The 24,349-nt window shown below is 40.8% G+C and overlaps 1 protein-coding gene across 5 annotated transcripts; it reads left to right on the forward strand.

Moving 5' to 3' along the window:
* Nucleotides 1–1,977: 1,977 nt before the first annotated feature.
* Nucleotides 1,978–20,980, forward strand: LOC121697312 (aryl hydrocarbon receptor nuclear translocator-like protein 1). 5 transcript variants are annotated; one of them, XM_042078788.1, is made up of 18 exons: nucleotides 1,980–2,173; nucleotides 9,454–9,514; nucleotides 9,756–9,930; nucleotides 10,502–10,591; nucleotides 10,787–10,831; nucleotides 11,029–11,189; nucleotides 11,323–11,402; nucleotides 12,146–12,238; nucleotides 13,130–13,247; nucleotides 14,232–14,381; nucleotides 15,566–15,806; nucleotides 16,211–16,317; nucleotides 16,424–16,574; nucleotides 17,066–17,124; nucleotides 17,249–17,369; nucleotides 17,584–17,668; nucleotides 18,508–18,616; nucleotides 19,293–20,980. In XM_042078788.1, the coding sequence occupies exons 1-18, from the start codon at nucleotides 2,147–2,149 to the stop codon at nucleotides 19,448–19,450; spliced, it is 2,031 nt and encodes a 676-aa protein (XP_041934722.1). In that variant the 5' UTR covers nucleotides 1,980–2,146; the 3' UTR covers nucleotides 19,451–20,980. The 5 variants fall into 5 exon arrangements, with proteins under 5 accessions (XP_041934724.1, XP_041934725.1, XP_041934722.1 ...); XM_042078789.1 differs by having other exon boundaries at nucleotides 1,981–2,173; nucleotides 9,759–9,930; XM_042078792.1 differs by having other exon boundaries at nucleotides 1,983–2,173; nucleotides 9,384–9,514; nucleotides 9,759–9,930.
* Nucleotides 20,981–24,349: the final 3,369 nt, after the last annotated feature.

Below are 24,349 nucleotides of genomic sequence, written 5' to 3' on the forward strand. Positions count from 1 at the left end.
TAGTGTTGGAACTCAAGGGGGAGCTATAGCGCAACATATGCTCCTAGTCCTATGCCAAACATACTCATTCTCGTGAAGGAACTTTACGAATGGCGGGGACTGCTAGTAGTAGTTTGACTTAAAGGGTGCATCCACTTTTGACATGCACACGCACATAACACATATTACCCATTTTTATATATACTGCTCAAAAAATTAAGGGAACACTTCAATCATACATTGGATTGGTACTCTGACACTGTTTGGCTCTGAGCACAAGTAACTTTTGAGGCGAGTGTTTTATTTTGCAAGAACTGTCAGACATTCTGTGAATGTAGTTTGAGAATGGAGAAAAGGGTGGAAGGTTTCAAAAAATGTGTTTTAACAATTGTGGAAAACTGTAAGTGTTCCCTTAATTTTTTTGAGCGGTATATATATATATTAGTCACATATTTTCAGTTAACTGATCATCAAGGGCCAGAATAGAGAGGTAGACCTATACAACACCGGCAAACAGTTCATTCCTATGTGATTGCGCGACGGAGAAAAATAATAGATCAATAAATAATAGAGAGTGACGGCATTCCCTTGTTAGAACTCTGAATGAGGCAACACCCTAGTGATGACGCAAACCAGAGTGGGCTGGACCGATTTGAAGGGGCAATAGCAATGGATTTATTGGCACTGACACTGTGCCACGATGGCTATAAAGAATTTAACAGAAAACAACCCACATTTGTATAGGCCTATAATTTGCCATTTTATTGACTCAATGTGACAAGTGAAGGTCTCAAATGACAAGTGAAAGTCCGTTTTATTATGGTCAAACTAAGTTCTGCTATATGAATAAAAACACTATACAGAAATAACCATATAAAACCAATATACAGACAGAAACACTGTTAAACGATGTTGACACACTACCGTGTCCTTCTAATTTTGCGTGTCGGAAATGCTTTGCAGCAGGTTAAACAGATGGCTTATTCGGCTGAACTAAGTCACCCAAGATAGCCTGCATGAAGTAGACTGGCACATTTTTTGCCCCCCCCCCCCCCCCCCCCCCAAAAAAAAAGGAGAGTGTCTTTTGTCTCCAGAGTTTGCCCGATCTAAAGCCGCCGCCAAGGAGTGGTTGGCGGAGCGGATATCTCCTCTTCAGTCCCTGGCGGGTCTAAAATGGGTTAATAAACCGTAGTCTACGGCTGCACGTGACAGTTTCTCGGTTATATAATATATAGGTCAAACAAGCTCACGTTTCTGCTCGGCACGTGCACCATTTCACTTACGTAAAGTGTCGTGCAGACGGGTCAAATTACATTTCGCAGGTGAAAGACAAATGCGGTTCAGGGAAAGTAAGGAGTTTGTTCGTTTTAGGGGACCGGTGAACTAAGCGTTGTAGGCTCTATCTTATTCTTTCGAATTACATTGCGTGCTTTTAAAATAAAAAATAAACACTAATAGTTTCTGCTTACTCTTGGTATGGCCCAATAAGCGCGAAAAAAGTGGCCAACGGAATGTCGTTCTGTATGCTGCCTGTATGTTGCCTTTTTTAAGCTCATTTGTTAAAGGGCTGTTAGCTAGGGTGCCTAGACCCACAGGACATTTATTGAGATAGAACTGGCCTTTGTATTTTAGATCCATATATCTCACACATGTCATCACGTTTTTATCGTTAGGCTATCACATTTACGCATGCCCTTTTGCAGCGGAATGCGCCTTTTGCATTTCCATATAGAAACTCCGTGTACGTTCTCCTAACCAACGTCGGCTTCACCGGCTGTTTCATTCATTGCCTGACACAGATTCACTTGGACATCTATGCCAGTAGAACGATTTAGTGAATGAAAGCCGCCTGGAGTGGTAATGGTGAGTTTGGGGGAGGAGACAACTATCTCACACCTTCCGCGTTTCCCGGTGTTCTGCCCATGTCCTCATTACACTCCCTGCACGTTTCTATGTCGTAGTTGTACCCTCCCCTTCAAACTTCCCCCTAGAAAAAAAGAAGATGGAGAAAAAAACTCAAATTATACAACACCCCTAATTCTCCGCCTCTACTCCCCATCTCTCCTGATTTAGCATATATCCCCTTACTCTTCCACATGCACTGCGGTTCTGGTCCCCGGCAGACCGGCTCTGGCCATGTCGGCAGGGAAAGCGACGGCCTTCAGCGATGAAGGAGCGGCAGGAGAGCACAAAGGTATTAACATGCATAGGCTATAAGGACCCCGTACCATTCATATCCGATGTCCTGATACTGCTGCTAGTGGTAGCCTACTGCAGCGGTGTTATGCGCCGGTCGTGGGAGAGGGGAGCTGTTGGGGAGTTTTGCGGAGCCGCTTGGCAGTGTAGGCTACTTCTGTTTTCTCGGGAAATTAGGTCAGTAGTTCAGTGGGGCAAACTTTCGAAGAGATTTCTACGATTTTCATTATCTTAGTAGTGTCATCATGCAGTAGGGCTCCTTGGCGTATAATTTCAAGCTAACATAGATCTAAAACCACGGAGGAAAACTTTCGATACTTTAAAGCGCGGCAGCTGTTGCCTGAGGTTAGTTCAGCATCCTTGGAAGAGTCTTTTTAAACTCTGACGTTCATTCAAGCTCATTGAATGGAGTGTAAATATGCTATTTTGCTAGACGACAATAGACGGCCAAGGTCGGTAGGTTGAGTTGGATAGCTTACAAATTATTAGTTAAAAACATAAGCCTATATCTATAGGTTCCGAATGACTAGGCAGTCAATTAAGTTTTTAGGGCTTTAGCATAGCCAGCTATGGGGGGGTTTATATAAAGCCAAACGAAACTTTAGGCTATAAATGTAGGCCTAATCCTACTGGATGATCAGTGAACACGATATGGTCATCTTTTTTACTGTTCAGTGTGTAGCTTGCAATTAACCATTAACCGTTATTGGAACACAGAGTCTGTACAAAATAGATAGATAGATAGATACTTTATTGATCCCTAGGGGAAATTCAAGAGTTCAAAAGTTCTGCATATAGTAAGTGAATATTGGCAATTAGCCTACCATTTTTCTATCGCTCAATTTGAGGAAAAATGTATATTTTAATCATTTTAAATTAATGGAATCTGTTTCATAATTAGCCTATTTGAGAATATTCTTATTAAATGGTAGCCTATGCCTTTTAAACTGGTCATTTAAAATCCAACGGAACGTGACAGTGCCTTTGTTGCATAAAATGTAGCTAACTAGGTCAAATGAACAGCGTTTGTACTGGGTTAACGTTTCCTTCTATGAGCGCCATACGTTAAGTTTGATGGAAAATCATAAAATCATTTACATGCATTGGGAGAGCTATGTAAATGATTTGGGAGAGCTTTTTTGCTGGGGAATGGTGTTACGTACACAAAGCTTGTTTCCAATTAGGCGCTACAAGTTGCCGTGACACCTTGCTAAACTGAAGTCATGACTATCTGCCATTTCTGACGTTCACAGACTGTTCCAAATAGGCTTTGTCCCAAATCGCCCCTTGCCTAAATCTTCAAGTACATCTTTGAGTTAGTGCAGTAGGCTTTCTAGGAGTCATCCAGGGTTTAAGTCTCAGAGAACCCCACCCTTATATTGTTTGTAACTCCTCAATGACGATTAGTTGTCATGTTTACAAAAGAGTGTTTTTATTATAACAGTAGCCTACTGGTTTAATTTACTTTCCATTGACAACACAGCCAATTGCAGCCATGTTTTGCAGCCATGTAAAACACTTTAACAACTGGAGTTAATTTTAAGTAGTTATCCCCACTCCACAGAAGAGTGATTACAGGAAAAGCTCAATTTTGAAGTGCTCCTGACCCCACTCTGGAGCTTTAAAGTAGACATTTTGTTTGTTTCCTGGTGAGTTTAGCAATCTCTGATCCATACTATTTGGACTAACCTGCTGCCATTTTGATGTGCAGTGTGTAGTGTGTTAACTTCATCTACCTCAGTACATAGTTTTGTCAGTGTTTGCTGTGATGTGTTACTCCCTCGCAATTCACATCCCACACCTCTGAGTAACCTAGTTTCCAAACTAAACGTGTGCCCACATTTCCATAGACAGCAATGTCGTGGGCATAATCTTTATTTGTGCTTTCTGTTTTAATAGTTTTAGTATTTCATCACCATCAATGTATAAAACAAACCTGAATTTGTTAGGCAATAACATTTGTGGCAAACATGTTTAAACTTTGCTCATATCCATAACAGACAAGAAGTAATAATGGCATTGGAATAAGATGTCTCAATAATCACTGTTGAAGTATGCGGATCAATCTGTGAGAACCTTTCCTTCTAGGTAAAAGCGTTGTCACTTAGTTTAGTGCTAAACTTCTTTAATTGTGACACATTCAAATATAAAAATAGTACGACTAAGACATTTAGTAGTCTAAAGTGGTCCCAAGAATGGATTGCAATGTTTTAAATATATTTAAATGTTACATGTAACTGAAATGACTTTCCAAGATGGCATTTTTGCATTGACTTAGGCTTGTCCTTAAATTGGACATACATAAAGAAATTTCATTATTCTGAACACCTTTAGGTAGGTTACATTCAGAAAAACAAAATAGAAACCCATAGCGCCTAAGGGAAGATTTCAAGATATATTTCAGAATGAGAATTCTCCTGTCGTCATTCTATAACTCAGTCATTCTAAGATGAGACACTGATTCAAACTTGTAGTACATCCTCAATACATTATCACTTCAAGACAACCATACCAAAGTAAGGCTCTACCAGAATACTTCTCAGCCTCATATCATGTCTAAAACTCTCCATGCAAGATTTGGAAGTCACAGATTTTCTGACTGGGGATAATATAGAATGTTAAAACACAAGGTTGAAAGGTGTCCCTGTTTCAGTGTCACTGATTGAGAGATGCCAGCATCACTGCCATTAGAGCTGTTTCATTGCCTTAAACAATTTGGGTTACCGTACATACAATGTGCAATGCCACTTGGCCATAAAAGATCCACCGGTGGGTAGACCACATTAAATGGACAGCAACATGTGTGGCAAGTTCGTTATTGAAATGTTCATATATCCATAGCAAGATATCAAAAGGCTGTGGGAAAACAACGCCAAGCTGCTTTGCTCCTGTATAGTTGAAAAATAAAAAAAACATAAAGCAAACTCATCAACACATTTTGTGTTAGTTTACTAGTTTCCATATAAAACCCTATGTCCTGTGTCAGTCAAGTAGATTCCCCCTTTTTTAAAGAAACTATCTGGGAAGGTGTGTACGATTTTGACAAATGAATGACAAGACTATGTTAAACTGTTGTTTACTGTTCATTGTGATACATTACAAGTGGGTCAGTTTGTTTGTACAGTGCTTGGGCAAGCTCTATTAATAGTGCGGGGGCAGTAAGAACACTACAAGGCAGCTCCTTAAAAATGTGAGGGTGTGATAGACAAAAGTCCAACTCCCCCATATGAAAATGTTCTCCACCACATCTTTCTTTCTTCTGTTTCCCACCACATCTTTGGAGGCATGCAGAGGGGGCACTCTTCTGTGTCGTACTGTCTAGGCTAATTCTGCTTTCTTCCAACTTCCTTCACTGCATGCTCTGTGTCACCTGTGATAATATATTTCCTCACATTTTCACACTTCCCATGTTTCTTACTGTTTTAATTTTGTCACTCCATCATTTGTCGGTTGTATTTTGAAGGATATCTTCATGTCCATTGAAGGAACCCTTTCCCTCATAACCCTGAGAGTAGCTATTGTCTAGGAAATTGTATTTGAGAGCATAGCAATTCAGTGAATTTTAATTGGCAAAAATGTTACAGTAAGGAAATAATATCAGCATAGCCTAACAAATCATGAGAGTTAACCCGAGACCTAGCCTACTTCACATGGCTGTTTAAATGTAATATAAACCTAGACAAAAATATACCATTTTCAACAAATGTACAATATAGCTTAGGCTACTAGATAGATAGATAGATAGATAGATAGATACTTTATTGATCCCCAGGGGAAATTCAAGAATTTACTACTTGTAAATATTCAGTGATATCTCCCCATTTTGCCAGTGACTTCAAATAAAATGTCACAGTTTAAAGTATAACGGGAGCGCAAAGTTGGATGTAGGTCAGTAGTACACATTTTATGTAAGCGCTTAGGTAGGTGATAGCTGCAACTCATTACTCTCACGTGCCACACACACTCGGGGAAAAAGCCAGCTGCACGTTACTAGCAATGGACCGTGCTCTCGCCTGTCGCTGTCCTTGCATCTGCGCAGTCAGATAGCCTACCAGAGCCGCTCCCTCACGTTCAGAGACAGAAATAGCCGAAACGGAATGGCCGTTAAGGCAGATTCCTCTGCTCTTTCGCAATCCACATGTTTTTGTAGATGAAGAAATGATCCGTGTTTATTTTGGATGAGGTGGCATGTTGCCTGAGGTCCACACTCCAAGAGAGTGCTGGAAATGACCATTGTTCCAATCTCAGTTACACTGCGTTGTTTATGCTATCAGTAATGCGCAACGCATACATATTTTCACCACCTGCGCTCTTGCTTTCTGAGGGCGAAACGGCGTAGTGCGAGCCGTTGTCTTTTCACCTTTACTACTTTTTTCTGTCACGGTGGCAGAAGCGTAAGCTAAAAAGTTTAGTTATTTTCACCATTCATGTCGGTGCCTTGAGCGCTCTAGCGACATCAATCGGAGGGAGTTGGAGATGCGTTAATGCTTGTAACTCTCACAGATGTTCAGTACTGTACCTGAGATGGCTTACATCTCAGCCAGGTTTTATTCAGTTGACACGAAAGTTGCTCTGAGTGCTTACAACTGTGTCCTTGCCATAATTACAGCAACTTTCCATGGCAACTCTGCCCAGGTAATTTACATGGGCCCCATCACTGTCCCTTGCAACTGCATATATCATATTACCATTATATTATGCCCCCCTTGTGTTGGCTACATTATGAATCAGGCCCACAACAGTAAGAATGATATATTATTACATTGAATATTGAATTATATATTACATTAAACTGTAACAGGCGAGCGCACCAGAACCATTTTCAGTAGATGTATTAAAGAAGACAACACTTTGAAAAATAATATGAATGGATGTATCCAACTTCTCTATCCAACTATCCAACCATCACTATACTGTTCATTACAAGTAAAGTGCTTTAGTTTTGCACTTATTTCTATTAAACTGAACAACATGATACAGTGATTCAAGCACAAGTGTGCTTTATCCACCCGTTCAAAAGAGCAACTGCACCATCACATGTGCAAATGCCTTTTCCAGCAACACAAGATTGGCACATTGGCTTCAGAGAAAACTGATGCGTAAACTTCTGAAGTCAGCTTTTTATTTTGTCTATAACATAATGGTGTTTATTGGCATATGTTGTCCTTAATTAAAAGTGTTTATATTGGATGAACATTTCAGATGTGCTAACATGTTTGCACCTCTAACTCAAATGACTGTTTACATTGTTGCATTTATGTGTAAGTTGGACTCTTGGCCCACAGGGGGAGTTGTGACCCTTTTGAGTAATCCTGCTCTAGATCTTCCCTCCAGAACTCAGGATTATGGGCCAGGCCATTGGCATGAATGGGGTCACTGGGTCTGTGGAGCAGAGCTTTAGAAAAGAGAAGTCACTTGTAGTGCACTCTTTCATTCACTTTTCAATAAAAGTAGGATGTACTTAATGATGTCAGCTGGTGTACAAAGAAACGACTCACTCATGGTTCAAACCATGTACTTCAAGGTATATTTTTATGTTATGATACCGTGCAAAATATATGGTTTCATTCTCCTGAATGATAGTCATACACTATAGATTTGTTTTAAAAAAAAAACTTTAAATTCCGCATATAACACTCAAGTGTTATATTTTGTTAATATCTAAAAAAACCTTCTCACCTATTCTTACACTGAATAATGTCATGCTATGGATTTTTTTTGACACTTGCAAGCTTGTATAAAACACAGGACAACCTTACACAGAAAATTTCAGTCCTGTTAAATTTAGGTTGACTTTTGTCAGCAGGAAAACAAACCACCACGTTTCTGACAGGGTGGCCTCAGCAGACTAAAGTAAATTTGTTTGTCAATATGTCCCTGTCCACTGCCTGGTTTTCAGAATTAGTGATTTGAATTAGTGATGAAAATCGCAGTTAGTTGGAAATCCCTGAGAGAACAGAATTAACAGCCAGATTTGGCAACAATTGCACCAATCTGGAGTAATGAACAAACACTGCTACAGACTTGGGGATTTAATAACGTCTAAGTACTGATGATGAGATAATGAGTTGATTATCCATTGAGATAATAAAGCATGTTTTAGAATGTTACAGAAACATTAGAAAACTGTTGTTGTCCAGGAAAGTAAACTACTTTGTTATGTAAAATAATTATATTGTTTGGCACTGAACATCTGTGCTTGGTTGTAGATATTACAATTGAAGTTCAAGAAAAAAGTACCTTATGTATTGAAAATGATAATACAGTAATTCAAATAAACAAAGTAAGAAAATATGTTTAGAATTGTACCACGCATGTATTTCCAAAAGCAAATGATCATGGTGGTGTCTTAAAAAGTGTGATAATTGTTTTCATTATTAAAGAAAATATTACAGGCTGTATCGTTTATTGTTTAACAGTGTTGGTCATGCTGTACATTTTAGTGTAGGTAGGATAATATTTTAAATGTGTTGATTATCAAAAGGGAAAACACAGAAAAATATAATTAAATGATATGAGATGGGATAATGAGATAATTTATGCATTTTAAATTGTAAAACACAATTAAGTGATTGTGTAATGTATCATATTTGTAGAGTTTTAAACTTATACAGCCCAAGGCTTTGAATTTCTCCATGAATTTCTTAGAGAACATAAGTCAGTATGTTTTATAGTGGGATTGGTAGCATGGGATTTAGATCACCACCAAACTACCCTTAAGGAATTGGTACTAGCTGAAAATGGAGTCGATATCTGGACACAGCTCTGTAATGCTTTAGCACTGTAGGACAGGCACAGATTAATTCTTTGCCTAAGTTACCGCTGTACCATGTCCCCAACTAACCCTTGGCACCAACAGTCACCATACCAATTACATCAAGCCATAAACAGTCTCACCATGCCAACAGTCACCATACCAACTACGTCATGCCATGACATAAAACCAAGCCAGGGCTATTAGAGGAAGTGTTGATTTACACAGTGATTATAAATAAAGATAGGTGTAAGGTAGAAGCTGTGTCAATAATACAGGAATAACACAGTAATGTCATATGTAAAGAACCCATAAACTTTGGAATCATAGTTATTAGGATCGTAGTGATCACTTATCTGTGGAATTGTTGACATGTTGTAATCATTTCAATTGGACAGTTGGATAGGATCATTTGATACAAAAGTTCATGTAATATCATTCACATATTGTGTAGTGTTCTTTTTTGTCCCCATTTTCTCCCGCTTGACACCCTCCAATATGTTCATGAACTTGCATTGGGGCAGGAGTCTTGGGTCAGTCCAGGAGGGCGAGGACTAGCGCGCACCTCCCTCAGATACACACAAGGTCAGCTGGCCAGAACATTTACAGAATTCACAGAACGCTTTTCACTGCGCAACCTTGTTAAACGTGTTGAACCTTGAATGTGTTAAAATACTTCTCAACACAAAGTTGTCTTATCTGTACATCACTGTGTGTGTGTGTGTGTGTGTCTACGCTGAATTTCCTATGCACTGTCATCATAATAGATAATGTAGTCAGCTTATTAATGAGTAGTGAATGTTTTCTCTCCGTCTATCTCTCTACTCAGAGGGCCGTTCTTCCTCGGAGGCTCGCGTGCGAATCCCCGTTTCCCTGCCCAGCATCATGACGTGGGCCTCCACCCGCAGTGTGTGGTCAGGGCCTGTCGCCTCTTCCTCCTCGTCGTCCTCCTTCTCCTGCTCTGACTTGCCGCGGAAGCGGAAGGGCAAGGGCAAGAGCCCGTAAGTGAGCCAACACGGCCAGAGCTACCCACAGCTCTGCTATTTTGGGGGGAGTTCACGGGGTCAAACCACTCCAGTTCCCTGAGTTTGTCAACATCAGTGATTTAGAACGATCACAGACTGTTATTCCCAAATGAATGCAGACAGATAGATTTGCTGAATGTTTACTGAAATCACTCAGAGAATGCTGTTTTATGAACTAGACATCCCATCACCATACCTTTGAGAATTAGAATTACTAGGTTTAGAGGTCAGTGTGATAGACACACCAAGTAAACATTCTATAAAAATTTAAATAACTCTTTCTTTAGTGTGTGTCCCTATAAACATTTTAAATCACTCTTTCTTTAGTGTGTATCCCTTTAATTTCATCTGGTCCCAGTCACATAGATATAGAGCAACTTCTGGACCTACGGGGACAAGTGCTCATTCTTTGTTGAGTTGCTAGTGGTGTGAAATGACAAAAACAAACCATAGCAAAAACTGCCCTAGCCTTGTCTATTGAAGAAGGGCCTACCACAGGCCACCTAATGTGATCCCGACTAACATTCTTTTTCTGTTTTGACACCAGGGGAGGCACCATGCCCGGACCCTCTTTGCACCAGGTGCCTCTGTCTTCAAGGATGAGTATAGATGCTGAGATACTCAGTGAGCAGGAAAGGTAACTGTTTGTCATCCACAGCATGCATTCTCATGCAGAGCTTGAGGCCAATGGCGCTTGTGAAAACAGCTCTCTCTCTCGATAACAGATCCAAAACTAGGCTAGCCATTTTTGTGTGTGTGTGTGTGTGTGTGTGTGTGTGTGTGGATGTTGCGGATGAAGTGATGGCAAAGTGTCCTTTCACTTTTCTCACAGCAGGTCCGAGGGAGAGGATCAGCAAATCAAAATGAAATGCTTCAGGTAGCCAGAATTTTCTAAGGCAATTTTCCAAGCAATGTTTATAAAGAGGATATATACGTGTTACAATACTGTTTACTACCAAAAATGTGAGCATTACAATACAAGTTACATTTTTGTTTTATGCCATTATATTTGCAACAGGTACTGCATGTAAAGTTTAAAATCATAACAGAGTTTATGTGTTTCAATTCACGTAGTAGAGAACCTCACAGCCAGATTGAGAAGCGACGGCGAGACAAGATGAACAACCTCATCGACGAGTTGTCCACCATGGTACCAGCCTGCAACCCCCTAGCCCGTAAGCTGGACAAGCTGACTGTCCTCCGCATGGCTGTGCAACACTTTAAGTCTCTTAAAGGTGCAGTGGACGCAGATGAAGCGATGACAAAAACAGAAAAATATACCTTCTCCACCTCTATGATATTGGGAAGGACAGAGCTCCGGGAGCAGCCGACTTGTGTTCTCATATTGCGCAATATGATCTCTTTCAGGGACCTCAAACTCTTTTTCTGAAGCCCATCCTAAGCCTTCCTTTCTGCCTGAAGATGAACTCAAACACTTATTACTAAGAGTAGGTGCCACTAACCCAAACCAGACCAATAGGTGCATACAAAGATAGGTAGCGGCCTCTAGTGGTGAAATAATAACAAGGTTGAGAGGAGGGAGGCCATAGTCAAGTCTTTTTATGTGAAAAGAAGGAAAGGTTTGGTCTTCATGCCATCTTTAGTGTACAAGTCAAGCCTGAAACCACAATTTCTGGTTGTGGACAATGGATGTTAAAAGACACCAAAATGAAATCGTACAGCCTGTATTTTCAGTAACCGCTGTGATTTTCAGTACATCGATATGTTTAGTTTGAACCATATTTTTCTTAGCCTCCTTTTAACTTAACTGATTATGGCTGAGCTAGTTCAGCAAGGGCCCTTGTAGTCTTGGTGTTAAAACAGTGGGCCTTTGCCTTTTAAAAACAAGACCTCTCCTCATCAATTTCAATTTCCATCACTAGAGGCCGACACCTTTCAATCTTTGTCTTTAATGCAAGTGCACCATTCCTATTTTAATTCTCCAAAAAATAAATTTTGCAATTACAATTTTACAATGAAATGTTGCAATATGTGACCACTTCATGTTCCTTTGTTTTCATCTGATAGTTGGAATTGATATTGTTCACAAACAGAACATTGTACTCATGACATGTCAGTGTAAATGTGGTGGAGACGGCTATGATGATGAGACTATGAAACTTGTGGCACATGGTGACTGTTGTTGTTGTGCTCTGGCAAGCTCTCCATTTTGTGCTTATTTGCTGTCTAGGCAGCAGATGGCTTCCTCTTCGTGGTGAGCTGCACCAGGGGAAAGATCGTCTTTGTCTCAGAGTCCATCTCCGATATACTTCACTATAATCGGGTGAGTTAAGTGGCCTTTTTGTTGCTAGGACCAATTAGGCAAATACGCCTTAACACATAATTCAATCTTTGAAAAGACAGTTTATTTTAGTTAATTTGGTTTGTAGACGTCATCTGGTCAGAATAGTTCAGAGAGTGACAGGAAATGAGCGGGTGAGAGACGGGCTATGGGACTGGGAAATGACCACTGGGGAGTGTCAGACACCAAACAGGACGAGGACCACAAAAGCGTCACGTTCAAAAGTTTATTTAAGGGTAGGGGGTTAAGGGGGTTTCAGGGGTTCCGGGGGGGGGTACAGGAGTTCCAAGAGTCTGCGTGTGTGTGTTCCCCCAGTAGCCGAACAGCGATGGCAGGAGCTGGATGATCCGGGAAGTCCTGGGGGAAACACCCACACAACAGCAATTGAAACGAAGCAGCAGTACAGTTAAGGACTAGGCGGTATTCGTAGAAGAGGGACGGAAGGCAGGTCAAGATTACCGGGGCTGGAGAACACAGAAGTAGTCGAGCGGGTCCGGGATCACAGGCAAAGAGTCAGAGGCGTTTTCAAAAACAGGCAGGTAACTGGTGCTGGTTGCAGACGATCTGACAAGTGTGGACTGAAAAGCAAGGCTTTATATAGAGGGCATGATGAGTGGTGAATGCAGTGCAGCTGGTAGGTAACGAGGGTGAGGCAGAGCAGAGCAGGAACAGGTGGAGGTCATCAGACTTCAATCAGCACGTGTTACCAGGCAGAGAGAGAGCTCATGACAGGGAGACACAAACTCAGATCCCCATGAGCGTCTAGTCCGCATCTGGCACGGATTGTGTCAAGAAGATTCCTTGAAAGATTTCCCATTATTTTCCACAGGTTCAGTTCATGAATGTGTCGCGAATTGTCCATTTCTGTTACAGATGGAGCTGATTGGACAGAGTCTATTTGATTATGTTCATCCTAAAGATGTCAGCAAGGTGAAGGAGCAGCTGTCCGCCTCAGAGCTGTATCCCCGTGAGCGCCTCATTGATACTAAAAGTGAGTTGTGAATGAAGCAATTTGTCACAGAAGAGAGGAGCCAATCTAACATGCCAAGGCTATCAAACCTGGTATTGAGAGGAAAATGACACTCATGTCCTGCGTGACACTTATGGCTCCATTCACATTTGGGCTGTCTCTATAAGGAGGCAGAACCCATTAGGGGCCTGACAGCTCAGTGCTTTAGTAACACCCTGGCTTTTGTGAACTCTTACAAGTAGAAAATCAACCCAGAAGAAGTCTGCACTCAAAATCTTAATTTGTTTTTTGTCGGCTCTGCTGACATTCAAAATGTAGAAAGCCATAGACTTGCATTGCCATGCAACTGCTTTCACAACTGATCAGCTAAACCCTTGCACTCATAATTTCCATTTTAGGGCATCCATTTATTGTCCTCTAATTTCTATTTGCAGACAAATGTATGTCAAACATATTGTCAAGGCTTAGAAATGGGTTGCTGTGTTCTTGTGGGTTGCTGCATCCATTCCTCAGCAGTCTGGTCATGCAAGGTCATGCTGTCCTTTGTTTTGTACAGACTCAATTTTGCCCTGTTCCTTTCTTAATTCCTTTGGCATAGCAGACTCAGTCCTCCTGTTGTCCTGGAGACAGTTGTTTTTCTCGGTTTCTGTTGCTAGCTGGGTGTGGTTGCAGTGATATGCCAAGGACAAGGTTGCCTAGTTACTGTTGTACAAAGCTATCTTGTTTGCAGTCATGTGCCAAAGTGTTTTTATATGTTTACACGTTACACTGTAACATGATATCCTCATTCTAAGTCACTGATTGCACACAGACTAATGCACAATTAGCAGACAAAAGGCTAGTCATCACATGTTGTAATGTTATGATCAGTGGTGAACTTTGACCTCCGGTGAAACCACTTTCATCAACTAGGTGTATAGGCCTTAAAGTCAGAGGCTAATTTTGTGAACTCTGTGTGTGTGCGCGCGTGTGTGTGTGTGTGTGTGTGTGTGTGTGTGTGCTCAGCGGGGGTGCAGGTGCCCTCAGAGGTGCCATCGAAAGCCCACATCGGCACAGGCACCCGACGCTCATTCTTCTGCCGTATGAAGCAGAGCCGTGCGGCCAAGTCAGGGAAGAACACGCCTCAGTCCTCGTCCTCGTCCTCCAGGAAGAAAGGTAGCCTTCATAGCTCCTGTCCATAACTCCATAACTGTCATCTGTTCATATGTGTAGTTTCTCGCAGACATTTTCACCTCTCATTTAGTGATTAAACAGAAATAATGTCATTAATCTTATTAAGTACACAACATGATGTGGGATGCTACAACAACAACGATCAGACAACAAACCACAAACAAAAACAACCAAAGCTGCAACAGAACAAAAAAAATCACCAAGCAAGCAGCCTTCATGTAACCTGACATGACTCTCGCCAGATGAATTTTGTTCCGCTTAGCTCCGCCTAGCTACACTCACATCCATCTGGGACCTCTTCCGTTGAGAGTGATTTCTGCACCAGATTGTATGGTAGAGCCAATCAGGACGCAGGGCGGGAGTTTCATAGATGTGACATAGCGTAGAAGCGACTGTGAGACTGTTATCAGCGTCACGGGTTGGCTTCGATGTGAGTGGTTGAAGTAGCACGTCAATAGATGACGGACAAGTGGCTTATTCAATCATATGCAAGCATTTTTTGATTAGGCCCAGCCTTCTGAAGCAACACTCCAATGGATTGGTCCCAGATGGATGAGTGGAGCTAGGCGGAACGAAATTCATCTGGCAAGAGTCAGGTTAGCCTTCATGTGCAACATGTAGGCTTCACTAGCAAGCATGTATGCCTTGTTGATGCGGGCTCTAAGCAAAGCTAGCCTAATTTCCAAAGAGAAAGAACCAAAGCAGGAAATAACATCACCATCAGAGCAGCCTTCTTAAGCTTTTCACTAGGGTTTTCAAACAGGCACCTTCCTTCTTTGGTCTTTGATGAATTAGGCTCACTCAGTATTGTCGAGTTTTTTGTTAGGCATACTTCCAGAGGATGTTATCTATTATAATATGTGTAGGTAATATTTGTCCCAAGTGCATATTTCCAGTTCAGTGATTCTCCAAGCCAAACACCTCTATCCAAATCTCCTGCATGCAGGGTGCCTGTGTGTTCTATCCAAGCCATCTGTTTCTACCCTATAGGCATATGGTTACTTGGAAAACCACTTGTTTTTGTATAAAACATGGTTAGATATACAGTAAAATGTATGTATAGTGCCATAATAATTACATCAATTCCAATGTACTTATGTCTTTTCTGCGTAAAATACTCAATCACATGCATTGTGCCATTATAATCAAACGTCTCCATCCCGTAGAATTTCAGCGGTACTGCACAGTGCATTGCACGGGCTACATGCGCAGCTGGTCCACTCAGCAGCTGGACACGGAGAGCGAGGTGGACCTGGACAGGGAGAGCTCGCACCTCACCTGCCTGGTGGCCGTGGGACGCATCCACCCCCACACCATCCCAGAGGAGCCCAGCCAAGTCTCCGTCAAGCCTACTGAGTTTGTCACCCGCTATGCCATAGACGGAAAGTTTACCTTTGTAGACCAAAGGTAAAATGTGCCGCGCTGCTACACTGCATCTTTACACTTGTCTACTGCCATGCTTTTAAATGTGACCGCATACTTTAGTTTATCATTCTAAAAGGCTATTCCAAACAAATATTCCACTGTCAATTAAGAGCATTTAGTTTATATATATATATATATATATATATATATATATATATATATATATATATATATATATATATATATATATATATATATATTATTGTTTAATTAGTTCAGTTAAATAAAGGGCCTATTTCTTTTAAAGACCTACTGGCACATAGTTTGTGAAAGCAATTTCTGGTTGAGCCCAAGCTAACCGTTTTCTCATGTTTTATGTTGTCTTTTGTCAACAGTGTCTATAGCTTTTTATGCTCAAAACATTTTGTTTTCATGTCCTACTTCAGGGCCACTACTATCATAGGATATTTGCCTCAGGAACTTCTGGGAACGTCTTGTTATGAGTATTTCCACCAAGAGGACTTAGCACATTTGGCCGAAAGCCACAGAAAAGGTGAGAAATACAGTATATATTTGTATTTTTTACTTCTCTATTCCACTTTTAATTATGAGAAAATTCTTGATGGAACTTCTAAGTGTGGTCTCTTGGTACCCTGCAGTCCTCCACAGCAAAGAGAAGATAATGACAAACTGCTACAAATTCAAGACAAAACAGAGCTCCTTTGTTACTCTCCAAAGCCAGTGGTTTAGTTTTATAAATCCATGGACCAAAGAGGTGGAGTTCATTGTGTCAACAAGTAAAGTGGTGTCGTGAGTATCCGCTGCAAAGAGCACCCTGCTGTTTGTTTTCTGTCCCAGGGTTGGGTAGTACATTTCAGGAGATAAATCGGGAGAGAAATACATTTAAAAAACAGTCAGTTTCCTAGAGAGCTCCTGTTTGGTTTTTTCCACCAGACCACATGACATGAACACTGTTGAAGCTAATGTCTCATCCAGAAATCAGATGTTTGTTTGTTGTGGCAAATGACAGATTTGTAACATGATAAAAAAAAAAGAATGAGTTTTGCAAAAAAAAATGCATTGCATGGTTAGTTGTGATTAAATTGTTTCATTTGATCAATTAACTATGGGGCTTTAAAGACTACTCAAATGTACTTGAAACTTGGAAAAACTTGCCTGAACAATAGACCAAAATGTCTCCTCGAATGAACAACCTCCCTAAGATTCAGAGTTCCTAAAATTGGTTCTACTTTCCTGAGATGCCTGGAGTGGCACTCTTACTGACGGGGGCTTTTCTGTAGGGAAAACAGTGAAAAGGGAGAGAAGGCAGAAGAGCCCCGAGACACCAGGACACTTGAAGGTAGGACGACACCAGCATTGGTGCTTATCTCTGGCCAAGATATAGTGCTTCATGTGTTTCAACTAGCCTGCATCCACATGTGACTTCATCGGGGCTACGGGTCCTTTCTGTCCTTCTGTCCTAGCCTCAGCAGAGGCCAAGCACTTATCGCCCGTTATTCCTGGAATCAGCAGTGTCTCGGGCACTATGATCTATGCTGGAAGCATTGGGACTCACATTGCTAATGAGCTGCTGGACTTCAACAGGTATTGTGCTTATCAGAAAAAATAGTTGTGTCTGTCTCATGTAGTGTAATTAGTCCATTTAAATCCAGAGAATTATACTATATTTAGAATTATACTATATTTAACAGTCATGATTGCATTAAATGGTGAATGTGACAGACACTAGTAAATCTAAGACATGTTTGGACTGCATGTGTGCTTACATACTTGCCCTTCCCCATGTGAACACAAACAGGATGAACTCTCCCTCCAGTGGGTCTCAGAGCCCTTTCTGTTTACTCCCTGAGAAGTCTCCACTAGCGGCCTCGCAGCCTGGCAGCGTGAGTACAGCCTCCAATATACTCCACGTAGAACACGGGGACCTCATCCCTCTAACACTTCTCGCTGTCATTTCTTTTCTTTCTTTTCTCCCCTTGTTGGATGGGCGATTAATCCCTGCTGAAACTAACTCTTCCGCCAGGCGGTTTAGGTTATGCCATAGGGGTAATCATAATTAATAAAACTAATCATGATTAATGAAACTGTTATAGAGTATTATGAAGTGGGGGGCTCAACCTCCCCCAACTCAAAGTTTCGCCCCTGGGCGATTATATATTCCTATATATCAATATGCACCGACATGGACTAGGTTCTGAGAGAGATTACGACTATACCAGCGTGACCTACCCACAGATTACTTATTTTAACACAAAACACAAGACCGATCTTCTGATCAAATCTTGTGTTGCTTGTTCGTTCATTCAGTACATTCATCTCTGTTTGCGGGTCTCCACTTGGCATTTCCTTTCTCAAACTCGGGTCCTGTATGATGTCATTGTTTTTCCCTTCATTTTCTTGACCAGGGCCCATTTTCCTAGAAAGGATCAGAAATCTTAGTTTCATAAAGTCCCTCTTACCCTGGTGACCTCAGTGAGAAGCTCCTGTTAAGATGCTCCTAGCCATCTACGACTACTCGGGATCACTCCTAAATCTGCAAGTGCTTTCACAACATTCTTAAACAGCGTGGAAATGGTCAGAACATTGTAAGACATTTTTTAAGAGGGACGTTACAAACTCCTTTGGCCAACGATGCTTTCGGGAAACTGGACCCTGTAATGTCCCCTCAGATTCCTTTGCCTATTGTGCAATGCTCATTGTTTTCATTGTGGTGCTTTGGTAGGTGCCAAACAGAGAGGATGAGGGCGAGCAGCCTGGGAAGTCTCAGGCGGGGCCAAGCCAGGGACCCAGTGGAGTTTCCTTCCTAGGCGGCGAGGCTTCCACCATCACAGGTGCGGACTGCCAACTCTCAGCCCAGTGGTTGAGAAACCCTGATTTAGACTTTACATAGGCCTACTGTAAAAACAGAATGTTAAATATGTTTCATGCTAAAAGTGGATTTACATTTACATTTGCTGCATATATGTGTCAGAAGTGACAACAATTCAAACCAAGCTAATAGTAAGTTAGAGACATACTGGGAGTGAACATTCCATGCTCAATACCACTTATGGCACTGATCTCAGGTCATTTGGAAGAGTCGTATGGGTGCATTTAGTCAAGTGAATTGCCATAAGTTACCCTGTTGCCCATCTCCCCTCTTTGTGGAAGGTTTCCCCCTCATGTAAAGCTTGTTTTCTGCACGCGGCTGCTTTAAAGGCTGTTCACTCCAGGAACAATAACTTTAAAGATAACTGTAACTATAATAATAAAAGTGTCCACAGTGACCAACAATAAGGGAAGTCTCTGCTCGTGTTGATGAATTTGATGGATTCTGATTGGCTGCTTTTTATCTCTGAAAGTGATTCCAAATTATATCATTCTTCTTGTTGTTATCATCATAGTTTATGTGTGGACGCTGTCATTCCTATTAGCTAGAGCGATACTTTTTTTGGCATTATCGCTATAGTTATGTTTCCTGGTGTAAACGGCCCTTTAACCCTCACTGTGAACGTCTGTCCTCCACAGGCGAGAGCTCCCAGCTGGACCTGGAGAGTGTTGTCGGGCCCAGTGGCCTTGGCCTCAGCAGCGATGAGGCAGCCATGGCCGTCATCATGAGCATTCTGGAAACTGACACGAACCTGAGTGAAACCGTGGACTTCGATGAGTTGCACTGGAATATGTGACAGGAAAAAAAAACACCTTGCATCGTCTGCAATTCTCTCTCCCTCTCTTTCTTCCTCTATCGTTTTTCTGTTGTGTACCATGGAGTTGCAGTCGGTGAAAACCGAGGACTCCACGAAAGCAAAAAAAAGAGAGAAACATCCCTGACTACAGTCTTTCCCCTCCTCCAACATCCCACAATGCCTTGAAGCACTTGCAGTAAGCGTGTAGGGCTGCATAACTTCTGACGTTTGCAACCCAAAAGAGATGGGTTTGCTCTTTTATCACTGAGAAGGGCACCCTGTGTGTGTCAGGTATTTATAGATGTCAGTGAATGTTGTTTAATCCTGCACATATGCAGCTGCTTAATTATTCAGTTTCCCTTTAAATGTAAAGTGTTTTTTTTTGTTAAACAAATGGGATAGGAGAGGGAGGGGGGCAGTTATGGAAAATCTGATGACTTGAATAGTGTGACGTCTGTGTTTGTGTATGTATGGTCTGCAACCTCCTTACAAAATCCAGCAAAGATTGGAAGCTGTGCTGCACCGTGTCTTGGACAGACACCTAGGGGATGCAGCAAAGAATGCAAGAAGGCGTTTCAAACACGAGTAGGAAAGTAGCAGGACCCTCTTTGATCAAGCGCTAGAGCCATCGCTGACTGTGGATCTGACTGTAGAGTACGAGAGCACTTTGATTTTTGGGCCATATCATAAGTCAAGTACTGTAGACCGACAAATGACAAAGGTTTCCATGACAATGCATTATTTTTACTGAGGAAATTTAATTTATTACATGTTCATTCTCTTTGTGATTTTTTTTTTTTTATGCTTGTACCTTACGTCAACAGGCGAGCACTACTGAGAAAAAAAAATCCCAGTCAATCTGAGCAGCAGCTAATCCTTAGCAACTGATTTGAGATCAGTTGCCAGGACAGCACGGACTGACACCAAATCAGAGAGACTGAAGCTCACTTTGGAAACCCGCTCTGGGCACGGCCAAACACGGGCCTGTTTATCTGTGTTAACTGTTTATTTGTCACAGACTGTCGTTTCAGACTGCAAATCTTTCTGTGACGTCCACCATTGCTTTTTTCTCTCAAGGCATTGTTCGCCGCCTTGTATGAATGCATACTGTAGGAGCAGACACTAGACAACTCAAGACACTCAACACAAAAGGGTGTCAACTCTGGTGCAGATGTGCCTTGGGACATTTCCCCGACTACGAGAGCTTGAAATGCTATTACGCGTACTGATCTGTGTCCAAGTGATTGAAGATGACCGGATCTAGGATGTCCGTACACTTGAATGCACCGGCAAAAAAAAAAAAAAATTCAATTCACAAAAAAACAACAACATTCATTTAACTTTTTTGTGTTCTGAGTAAGGGTCTACATACCAAAAAGAACTTGTCAAAGGAAATATTGTTAAATGCTGTCAGTGCTGAACAATCAACTGTTCATAGTACCGTCTAAATGTGAAATTTGTCAAGTGAATAATTCATCTGTGCTGCTTACGCAAATTTATTCTGACATAAAATTACATCCTTGAAATGTCCATGGGGAAATGCCTTTTTATTTAAAAACATGTCTCTAGCAATTCATTCGGTCAGTTTAGTTTTAGTTTAATATCCCTTGTCAGCTGAAGAAATAAAATGATCTTGCTCACCTCTCCATAAAGCGGAATATGACTACCGTGTAAGTCAATCCCAGGTAAAGCTCATGTTTGTTAGCAATGAATTTGAATCAGTGAATAATTTAGAATTTAATCTAGCAAATACTTCCATATAGACTCAGGCAGAACAATGATGAGCCTTGTAGGCTCTGGATTCAGGTAAGTATAAAGAAAGTGAATGAGATGACATAGTGGAAGTAGAAGAAATGTTCTGAGGATACTGTAGTTACATTACATTTAGCAGACACTTCTTGACTTGCATATGTCAGCTATATTACAAGGGATCACATTTTCCCCGGAGCAACTTGGGGTTAAGTGCCAATTGCTCAAGGGCACAACGGTGGAAGCCGGAAATTGAACCGACAACTTTCAGGCTACTGCATGCTAGCCCAGCTCCTTAACCACTACATTAACAGCACTTCTGCACTTAACCCTAACATGACCCTCTCATTAGCCCATGTTTCATGAAGCTGTAAAAAATGCTTCCTCATGAAGTAACTTTTTTCAAACAATTTTTATATTTGACCACTCCACAATTATGTTTCTCACAGGGAAGCAGTTTAAAGGCCCATACACTATTGTTTGTTGATGTTAAACAGCACATTCCCTCATTTTAATGAATGCATACTCAATGTGCAGTAGGCTTATTTCTAGACCTCCATTATAAATGGAATTTTTTTATATTAGAATTTCTTATCCGACTTAATGCAATTAGGTTATGCACAGTATATTCCTCCAGTGGCAGAGAACATTGCATATATTACAATCTATTTTGGCTGTCCTGAAGAAGTATTTACACCACTATGCGCCATGCAATGAGCTCCCTCTTGTGTAGCCAGAGGGAATTACACTTACCAAACTACTTCAAAAATGTGTGCACAATCTTACATTAGGCATGACAGAAACAGCTGCACTGCCATGGATGGCAAAGATTCCACAATGTCTTTTTAATTCTTCTGACTGCCTTGTCACATCTGGACTCTTGCGCAACTGGTAAGACATAACACAATAATTATCACTATGTGTACACCATGTGGGTTTGTGTGTGTGTGTGTGTGTGTGTGCCTTGATACAAAAATACTGGTATTGGGTTTCTCTGTATATAGGATTTGGAGGAGGTCACATTAAAAGGGTTTCTGTTTGCATTTCATTTAGATTTCTGTCGGGCACTGTTCCACATATACACAAATACAACTTTGCATTTAGCATGTGTGGCCGCTCTCTGTCATGCACGCCTGTCATTTAGTTCCATGGGACCTGCTGAAGGGAAAAACTGTAAGGACCTGCAGCCACCTTTTATGACTTTGGTTCTCATGTGTGGCTCAGACTGGACTAAAACAGCCCAAGAGGTTCAGCGGCCTAGTACACACACACAGTTGAAGGTGAATCTTTTACACAGGTATTATAAATTACAATGACATGCACCTGATGGTAGTGTAGATTCACACACTAAACGCATACAATGTTTGCCTTCATTTTTAACTGGTACACTTAATAGGTTTATTCCACTGTATCAGGTTAAAAAAGGTTGTAGCAACAAAGCTGTTACATGTACACTGGTGTCAATGAGGCCTTGACTGGAGCTAAGAATGGTTTGTATATCAAATCTATCATGACTAGATTTACCCCATCCAGCAGGTCTCAGGTCAGCTCTTTGCCTCTGATGAAAATTTAGGCAAATTGACAAAGTTTTGTAAAAGCACTCAGTATTACAATGTAACAACTATATGTAGGTACCCACAAATACATAATGCAAGTACAATGATAGTACCTGATAGTACAAGTTGTTACACAGGTTGTACCACTGTACCTAATTATAGGTACACTGTAACAGCGACACATTAAAATAAAGTGTTACCTTCAAAAGTTTAACAAAATTGAAATACTCAAGTAAAGTACATGAAAAAGCGACTTAAGTACAGTAATTGAGTAAATGTACTCAAGTAATGTCCACTGCTACTGTGTGATTAAAGTGTAATAATCAACCATTCTAGCTCCTTCTATCGGCATTGATTACAGAGGTATACATCATTTCAAGCATAGCATTTCCCTTGGGAAAAAGTTTTGTTTCCAATTATTGGGTGGGGTTGGGAACATAATGTTACCTGTTATGTCCCATGCTGTGCGGTCAAGTGTTATATTATATGTGGTGCTGTGCCCACATTCTTAGCTGTGGAATATGCGGGGTAAGTGAAAACAAGTATCCCCCTGAAGACATTAAAGACTATCTATCTATTATCTATCTATCTATCTATCTATCTATCTATCTATCTATCTATTAACTATCTATCTATTACCTGGACTGTTGCCGTTAGTTACACAGTGGCACTATCGTTTCATTTAGCATTTTGAACATTTTCTTTATACAGACATTTGGCTATATAGACGAGTTTGGTAACTCACTAATGCCAGCAAGAGGATGCTAAAGCTACGGAAGCATATTAGGGCTACATGAAGAGAAAATATTTTTGAAAATTCCGAGATAAAAGTCAACATTTTTTCGAGATAAAAGTCAACATTTTCGAGAAACAAAGTCAGAAATATTTTCTGAAATTAAAGTTAGAATTTCTGAGAAAAAAAGTCAAACATTTTGAGATAAAAGTCAAATTTTCGAGAAACAAAGTCAGAAATAATTTCTGAGATTAAAGTCAGAAATTTTGACTTTTATCTCAAATTTTTTTACTTTTATCTAAAAAATTTTGACTTTTTTTCTCAGAAATTCAGACTTTTTTTCTCAGAAATTATTGCTCACTTTCTTTCTCGAAAATTTTGACTTTGATTCTCGAAAATTTTGACTTTTATCTCGGAATTTTCAAAAATATTTTCTCTTCATGTGGCCCTAATACGCTTCCGTATCTAAAGCAGACGTTAAGAGCCTGCTTCGCTTCATTTAATCTTTCACAGGTCTCCACGAAACTCCTTTCAACGGCATGACTAATGTTCTACTGTGGCCTGCTCAGGTTTGAGATCGGTGTTGCTGTAGAAGTAGCTTGTCCAGGCTTGTTTGGATGGGAACATGTAGCCACTGGGGCCATGCCTTTGGATGTCCTTTCTCTGCTGTTTTTTACTGTGTAGAGTGTGATGTCAAACTGCCCTTCATTAGATGTGATTAACTGTGACCACGTACAGCAACATTTTATTATGAGAAGTAGTCTAATGTCACATGGCAACTCAATCTACATTGTTGTTTCCTTGTTAGTCCAGTTAGTTTTCTTGTTATTGCATCAATCTTAAGGGTGGTGTGATGTATTT

Source organism: Alosa sapidissima, chromosome 22 (genome assembly GCF_018492685.1).
Source record: "Alosa sapidissima isolate fAloSap1 chromosome 22, fAloSap1.pri, whole genome shotgun sequence".
Lineage (NCBI taxonomy): Eukaryota > Metazoa > Chordata > Actinopteri > Clupeiformes > Clupeidae > Alosa > Alosa sapidissima.

Bases quoted from the DNA above. Each gene is read 5' to 3' on its own strand.
- LOC121697312 (XM_042078788.1), top strand. From the start codon at position 2,147: ATGAAGGAGCGGCAGGAGAGCACAAAG. The intron at 11,403-12,145 runs GTAGGTGCCACT...TTTGCTGTCTAG, and splicing joins TCAAACACTTATTACTAAGA to GCAGCAGATGGCTTCCTCTT. The intron at 16,318-16,423 runs GTGAGAAATACA...GGTACCCTGCAG, and splicing joins GGCCGAAAGCCACAGAAAAG to TCCTCCACAGCAAAGAGAAG.